Consider the following 8,601-nt stretch of genomic DNA (forward strand, 5'->3'; position numbering starts at 1 on the left):
CCCCCCTTCCCGTCGGGCTCCCCGAGCGCCACGCCAGGTCCCCGCCCCCCACCCGGGTCCCCGGCGGCGCCGGATACCGTGCCACTACCTGCTGGTCTCGAGGGAGCAGTACCGCTCGGGCAGGATCTGGAGACAGCGCTGGAAGAAGCGCACATGGCGCTCCCTCAGGAAGTCCAGCCGCTCCGCCTCCCCCGAGCACGGCGCCTCTGCCGCCGCCATCTTGCCGCCACCCGTACCCGGCGCGCTAGAGCTACGTCACGCGCGGCGAGGCCCTCTCCTTCCGCGGCGACGTCACAGCCGTCGGGAGACGCGCGTTTCGTGGTAACGGAGACGCGTGACGCCACGGGGCGTCTGACGTTTCACACCCGCGCACACAGAATACAAAGGCAACAGATATCATTGTGTCAATCAAGTTCTGTAACAGCTCCCAAGGCCTGCCGGCCGCTCCACTGCTGAAAGTCGCCCTCAGCTTGCAACAGGCTCATCTACAGCCCTTGTCTCCAGGCTGGGACAGCCCTAAAAACAAGGCAAAAGAAGCATAAAGAGGTCATATATAATTATATGTCATGATGCTACACATCCATTGCTCTCCTCCTTACCTACGAGGAATATGTAGAATTGGTTCTGAGACTGGTAGTATGACCTCTTCTGCACGTCCCTCCCAGCCCTTGGTAGGTCTGTACATCCTTGACTGGTATCTGTTAACATGAACCTCAACCTCGAGTGAAACAAACAAATCAATTTTTCTCATTGATTACAGAATGAGTTATAAACCCTCATTAAGTCCTCATCAAGGCTGCACTTCGAATACTGTGTTCAATTTGGGGCCCCTGTCCTTGGTTCAGCTCTAACAGTCATTTTTCTCCTTAGGAGCTGTGTTTTGGCTCTAGTCTGAGAACAGCGCTGATAACACACTGATGTTTTTAAGTAATGTTTACTCTGACTAAGGACTTTTCAGTCTCATGCTCTGCCAGTGAGGCAGTGAGCTCTGCCAGGCACTAGAAGCTGGGAGGAAGCAGAGACAGGACACCTGACCCAAATTAGCCAAAGGGGTATTCCATATCACAGCACATCATGCCCAGTATATAAACTGGGGGGAGTTACCCAGAAGGCCCAACTTGGGTCAGGCTTGGTATGGGTCAGTGGGTGTTGAGCAATTGTATTGTGCATCACTTGTGTTTATTGTTTCCCTTTCCCCTTTCAGCTTTATATTCTCTCTCCTTGTTATTTCCCTTATCATTATGATTATTGGTGGTAGCAGTAGTAGTTTATTGTACCTTAGTTACTGGACTGCTGTTATCTCAACACATGGGAGTAACATTCTTTTGATTCTGCTCCCCATCCCTTGGGTAGTAGGGGTGGAGAAAAAGGGGGGGAGTGAGCGAGCGGCTGTGTGGTTCTGAGTTACCTACTGGGCTTAAATCACAACAGCCCCTCACTACAAGAGAGACATTGAGGTGCTGGAGCAGGTCCAGAGAAGGGCAGCAAAGCTGGTGAAGGGCCTGGAACACAAGTCTGATGAGGCATGGCTGAGGGAACTGGGGTTGTTTAGTCTGGAGAAGAGAAAGCTCAGGAGGGACCTTATCGCTCTCTATAGCTACCTGAAAGGACGTTGTAGTGAAGTGGAGGTCAGTCTCTTCTTGCAAGTAAGAAGCAATAGGACAAGAGGTGATGGCCTCAAGCTCCACCAGGGGAGATTTAGACTGGATATTAGGAACAATTTCTTCACAGAGAGGGTGGTCAGGCATTGGAACAGGCTGCCCAGGGCTGTGGTGGAATAACCATCTCTGTGTTCAAAAACCATGTAGATGAGGCCCTCCCTCAGTGACATGGTTTAGTGGTGGACTTGGCAGTCCTGGGGTAATGGTGGAACTTAAAGGTCTTTTCCAACCTAGTTTATTCTACAATTCTATGGTAAAAGGTGCAGAGTAAACCAAACCCAGGTGGCCAGCCAGAAAGAGATGTTTTTTCCCTCCACACCATCATAGGTAACAGCATGAATACAAAATCAGTAAGAGAGACAACAACTGCTTGCTGTCATTAAACTTTAGTGATTTAAAAGGATAAACTCCTTGGAGTTCTTGAACTCAGACAATGTCCCCAAAACTCTTCTGGAAGTCAGCCTACTTGTTTAACTGATGGTAGAAAACCACTTAAAAATAAAAAACATCACCGATATTACAGCTCATTTGTATGAGCTGTGGGCTTTACCCAGAATAAATATTGCTGAGAAATAAATTCTCCCTTGCCCTTTTCCTCCCACCCCCACTTTTTTTAAACACAAGGACAGCTATGCCTGCTGCAATTTTGTTTCTTGGTAACAAGCCTTTATCAACCATTTTGATGAGTAAAAATTCTTTTTTATCAGTGAGGAAAATGGTTGCTTAAACAGGTAAGCTGCACACGTCAGAGTAAAACAAAAAAGATGTTACATTCTCTCTTAATTTGCCAATCTTTTTTCTTTTTCTTGTTTCTCTGCTTCTTTAGCTTGTTTTTGTAGAATCCTTAGCTCCAGTTTCTGTAGATCCTGAAACAAGAAAACCAAACATTTCTTTGGAAGTAAAACAAATTGTATGAAAATACGTACATAGCCCTTTCACAGTTATATTTGTTTTGAAATTATTTTGTCAGAGTACAGAATGAAGTTACACTGGGTAGCTACTTGCTATATACAGCTTGTCCTGCACAAACAAATTACAGTTCATTAAATTGTACTAGTTTAATCTGTGTTTATACAAATGAACTCCCAGTGTGAATGACAATACTACTGGTTCTCCAATAATCAGATTCACATTGAAATGGGATCTATCATGACCTTACAGCTACTGAAACCTTCAGGATATTCAAACATGTCTTTTAATTTCATATCTACATACAATAATCAGGTCTTCTGACATTTTCTATAGCATGAAGAGCAACACAGCCCAAGTCGGTTTTCCCAAACATTTTCACATTGAAGTAAATAAAACCACTTCTACATGCAGAAAGAAATACGGACTTGAAGAATCCTGTAGAACTTAAAATAGCAAGGAAAAGGAATACTTGTGTATAAAATACAGTTTCATACTGCTTCTTGTATGTAACAGATGCCATTCTTCATAGTGAATCATAAATAGATTTAAATGAACGAAACCTGTGTTTAACAGATTATATTCTAGGAGAAAGTAGGTGAATTTAAAACAACATGCATAATGGGGATGTAGTTAACGCACACGCTGTTGAAACTTAGTAATTTCTTCTGCAGCAATTCTCTTCCTTTCCTCCTTTCTTGCTTTCTCTCTCTTCTCTTTTTCCAGCTTCTCAAGTTCCTCCTTTTCTTTCTTTAGCAAGGTATACTTTTCCAACACTAATTTCATGTGGCATCGGCGTTGGTGTTCTTTTTGTTGCTTTTTCTCCTTCTTTTCTTCTAGTTTTACTTGTGATGCTTGATCCACTGCCAATGCTATTGCTTTCTGCTCCTTCCATGCTTCTATTGCTGCTTGTCGTCTTTTTCTTTCTTCTGCTGCTTTTTGCTTCTGAGCTTCTTCATTCTGTAGCAATTCTTCCTTGAGCATTTTTTCTGATTTCTTTTTCTTCTTCAAGTTTCCTTGTTTTTCTTGCTGCTGCTTTTCTTTCCACCTCTTAATTGACTGCAGGAGAACAACAGGCAGGAGGGAAAGGGAGAGAGTAAGATTTTCATGAAAGTTGTACACATTCCTGTTGATTTGGTCTGATGAAAACATGCTCAAAGGATACAAACTAGGATACAGATAGGAATTAAAAGTCTACTAGAGGTAACACCTAAGGGAAAGAAGCAACTGTATCTGCTTTCTCACTTTATTATAGATCACACAGGAATATTTAACATATGCCTGCTAAAATTATTTAAATTACGGCAGTCATCTTAACTTTGGGTAGTTACAAATGTTGGTGTATTATGCTTTTTTTAAAGCAAACGTATTTCAGGTTGGTTTCTTTTTTTCCTCCATTTAAAATTAACAATTTCACCTCCTATCTTATAAGCCCATTTTTATGTCAGTCTATCTTTTATTACTCAGGCAGGTAGCTCTTGAAAGAACTGTAATTCTCTGTGTCAGTATGGCACAGATATATTGCCTATACACGGGGACAGACATTCTTGGGGACACATGTAACAAGAACTGCAGTTTCAGATAGGATCACTTACTGCTTTGGGATTGGCACCTGACTTGCTGGTCCACTGCCATCAAAAGCATTTGTGATATACTTTTACAGTACACAGCTGAATTCAGTGTATTGTTAAGTCTAAGCTTATTTTTAATTCTTTAAGACAACTATTTTTGGCAGGTTGAGGATGCTAAAGACTTCAGTGGTATAGCATCAACTATAACAGAAATCCACCTCAAAATACCACCAGAGAGGTAAGTAGAAAAATAAGAAAAGCATTCATTTTAAAAATAAGTGCTTTTGCTTAAAGCTACAAAAACCCTAGAGGGGTTATTTTACCTCTTTTTTTCCTTTGTGTAAAATTATAAATTCTTGATACCATTTGTCATGCTGTAAAATATCTTCTTTTGTTCTTCCAGAGAGGTACTCAAGGGCTTCATCCACATAAGATAGCCTTCCTTTATGTTTTTTCCATACTTTCAGAAAATTTTGATGATCACAATCATCCCAGCCTCCTGGCCACCCTCCTGTTTGCTGAAGAAATCTCTCAAACTCTATTACTTCCTCAGGTAGATGATTTTCCAGTATTTTATCAACTGAGACCCTAACTGATGGCAATTTCAAAACTTTTGCTGTTCTTGAGCTGCCCAACACCCACAGTTCTACTTTTCTCTCAAAGACACTGAGCTCATTAATAGCAGTTTTCTCCTCTTTCACAAGTTGTTCATATCTGAAAAGAAAACAAACACGAAAATGTTAAGAAAAACGTTTCCAGTATTCATTAATCATTCACTGAAAATTAATTCTGGAATTGTTCAATGCCACACAAAAGCTATTCTTCAAAGATTAAGAACTGAAATGGTAACACAGATGACATCTCAGTCTTAATTCTCCCATGAAAACAGCACTACACAATCAGAATTAAGTTATCCTTTTAGTTAAAGCACACATTTATGGCACTCAAGCAACTAACTCAACCCCCTCCTGACACCAATAGAGAAAGAGAGAAAAGAACCTGGGCCACTTAAAAAAATCAAAACAACAGAAAACCCACAATCTAATATCTTCTGCAGCTTTTCTCTGAACAGCCTTTTTACAGGCAAATCATTGTTACACTGGATCACTGCAATAGCTATATAAAAAGTCTCTCTAGAAGACTATTTATCAAGATTCCAATGTTGATAGCTTGAGTTTTGATTTACATACAGTTGGAATCACTAGCAAATGCGTAAATAAAAAGAACAGGTTACATCATTAATGTAAACTTTTCACGGTGTTTTTTGAAAGCACTTTTTCTTGTAGCTGAAGCATGTATAAACATACATTTGCCTCTGTTCCTCTTTAAAAGCACTGATTGCATTTTCAACTTCTTCCATCATTTCCTTGAGCTTGTCAACAACTAAAAAAGAAAAGAAAAGAGTGTATTATTTAAGTAGTCTACAGTATTTACCAGCAATTCATCACCATCCAGAAACGTAGGCGCTTGCAGAGACTTCTTGGACACTTACTTCAGTGTACAAAAAAAGCATGCATTTCCATCTCAAACAGCCTTAAAAGACAGACTCTCATTTATTCAAAAGATGTGATTTCACAGTGATTTAGCTCACTGGATGCAAAGCCAGTACTAAATGCTTATTTCCTTTAAGTAAGTCTCATTCTGAGTAACCTTCAACTGATTTCAAAGAATAGGACAGCCTTATTCTAAAGTTCCCACTTTTGTTTATTTTCATAACAATGCAGTTAAGCGACTGCTCATATCTTTGGTTTACACCAGGCTGCAGCAATCCTATTTAACCTACTTTTACAAAGCTGACAAAGACCCATCAAAGTAAGACTTTATCCTGTAAAGTCAGCATGCTGTAGTTTCAATATGAAGAAAGAGAGGACAGCTGCCTAGAGAAGATCTATTGTAGAAATGGTAGAAAAAAAGTTTTAGAATCTGTTTTAAACCAGCACAACATTTCTATGAATACATATTGAACACACAGTTTAACTAACCTGGCTTTAAAAAATAATAAATTAAATAGGTACTGTTATGTCATCTGAAACTCCTAGTTCAGTTTCATGCCTTGTTAGTTTTTAGCATCTTTCCTGACAGCTGAAGAAGATAATGCAATTTTTATAGAATAGATATTCCATAGATTAAATGAGATGCATTTTACCCAGCATCACAACGCCCTCAGCTATCAGAACTTCAACAGGAGTTCCACAAGAGGTAGTGGAGTATCACAGGAGAATGTGCCTATTTCCCAAAAGTTTCAAGTTCTTTCAGCATTTCCCACAGAGTACTCCAACTTACACTTCAATCCATGTGGATGGCTAGAAATGAGTTTTCTGTACACCCTTGCTCTATGACCTTTTACCAGATGAAAGGGAGCTGTATCTAAACAGCACTAGAATACTTACTTATTACATAAGGCAAAGTTACACACAGAAAATACCTGGCTTTCAACAGCCTGAGGAAACAAACCCACACCACTTCTAAGACAGAAGGTTCTCTGTTTCCACACAGAAATGCATTTCTGCATTCTTCCCTTCTGAGACTCCTGTAAAAGCAGTTAAGACGGCAGGAGTATCCCAAGTCTGCAGGAGAATCACAAGCAACTATGCAAGGAACTTGTTAGTAAATGAAAATGTTTTTAAATCTTTCATCATGACTTACATTCAGGTGTAGGTTTCATGTATTTTAATTGATGCTGAAGTCTCTTCACAGAGTCTTTTATTTTTGATAGCTGCTTCAGAATTTTAGCTTCTGCAAAACAAAATAAGGCGTTGATAGTTCTAACAATTTCTGCATTCAAGAACAAGAGCAATGAAGTGTCCAAGATAAACTGGGGACTTCATCTAAGCAGGGTCACAAGTCTGTTTGATCCTAAGAAACTGCATAATACGAAGCATTTTGGCATGATTGTAACTGCATGTAGCTGACTGCATGAGCCATATTCTCCCCACACTGCATCAACAGATTTTTAAATCAGTAGCTCCCTATTTTTGAAGGGGCCAACAGCAGAGTTGTATTTAGGTTAAATCAGTTTGCTCTCCCTGCCCCCCAAACCTTTTATGACATAACTGGAATTTGGAGAATGTTGCCTATGCAGATGATACTGCCTCTAGAATTCTGAGGGAGACTCTGACCTAGGCCTCAAAACACTCAGCATTGAAAACAAACTTGGAAAGTGTATGCGAATGTACTGCTTCAACAAGATTTATCTGCTGTGTTAACTAAATTAGAATCAATGTTTTCATGTACTCCAAGCATGCATGTATTTATTTGCTTTGTTACCACTTGGCTCCTCATGAGTCCGTAAATACAATACTGATGAGGATGAAGTTCTGGATCTCAGCTACTAAGGAGCTGTATCTTCTATCCTGAAAGATTTGGTTTAAGGGAGGGATAACAGAGTTGAAGACCTAAATGTGACAAAATGTAGCTAAGACATGACCTTACTAGTTCCTCTTGAGACCATGGACAGCACTTAGCACACAGGCGCCACTGAAAGACCTGAACATAGTAAATAGGAAGTTTGGGAGTTGTAGTACACACCCTAGAGGCTTGTACTCTAGCATTCTTTCATACCACACATGTAGTGTGATAGTACTTCACGTTTCACAACAGTATCTCCATCCATACTTCCATGCTCCCTTCTTACCCCTGTAGTTTTCTGATTTTTTTAAACTTAGTTATTCCTCAGAAATATTTATGTTTCTTAAGGACTGCAAGACATAAAGGATACGTTAAGTTTCTGTAATTAAAAGACGCACACTAAAACATACAAATTTGTAAGGTAAGTATATTTTTAGTTATCTCTATGTATCCTTTCCTTTCTTCAACTGTTTTGTTTTGATTTTCTACATCAAAAGGCATAGCATGATTTATTTGATTACTTCTGAAAGAATCTAGGTACTGTGAACAGGAAAGCACTATTTTTCTTCAAGTATTTAATTAGTCCCTAAGCAGAACAGATATTGTAGGACAGATCATGTACCATCTCACAGCATTATTCAGACTATTAATATTTATCATTAGCCACAGATGTGAAAAATGCAAACAGAACTGTTTAAAAGTATATTTAAAGGCAGTAGTCAGCGTGTGGAAACTTACATTGTGGCAAGTACATATTTATTATATTATACCTTAGCTAGACTATATTAGATTTTGCAATATATAAACCAAATCGATTCCAAGTTTCTAAAACAGTAACTTCCCACCATAGTTACTGCAAATAGTACCTGCTACACTCAAGACTAAAATAGTTAGTAACACAAAATGCCCAAAATGTTTATACCTCTGAATTTTGCAAGCCACCTGTGGAAGTCTTCTTCATAAGCTGTACACATGGTGAAATACCATGCTTTTATCAGCATCCACCTTCCACCTAACTAATCTCTACTACTGATTTTTAAACCATTTAAACAACCAACAGTAATGTTAAAAAAACAGGCAAACAAAAAACCCCAAGTAAAACCCCACTTACT

The 8,601-nt window shown here is 39.4% G+C and overlaps 1 protein-coding gene across 1 annotated transcript in view; it reads right to left on the reverse strand.

Annotated features, from left to right (window-relative positions):
• Positions 1–485: 485 nt before the first annotated feature.
• CCDC112 (coiled-coil domain containing 112) overlaps positions 486–8,601 on the reverse strand; it is a gene marked incomplete at its 5' end in the record, with an annotated part of 9,882 nt that continues 1,766 nt past the window's right edge. The window contains 9 exon segments of the mRNA XM_010021723.1: positions 486–516; positions 600–718; positions 2,433–2,449; positions 2,452–2,527; positions 3,213–3,629; positions 4,465–4,855; positions 5,449–5,524; positions 6,788–6,877; positions 8,597–8,601. The exon segment at positions 8,597–8,601 is cut by the window's right edge and continues 126 nt beyond it. Of these exon segments, the coding sequence (XP_010020025.1) occupies positions 486–516; positions 600–718; positions 2,433–2,449; positions 2,452–2,527; positions 3,213–3,629; positions 4,465–4,855; positions 5,449–5,524; positions 6,788–6,877; positions 8,597–8,601 (1,222 nt within the window).

This window comes from Nestor notabilis, unplaced genomic scaffold, assembly GCF_000696875.1.
Source record: "Nestor notabilis isolate BGI_N333 unplaced genomic scaffold, ASM69687v1 scaffold3769, whole genome shotgun sequence".
Lineage (NCBI taxonomy): Eukaryota > Metazoa > Chordata > Aves > Psittaciformes > Psittacidae > Nestor > Nestor notabilis.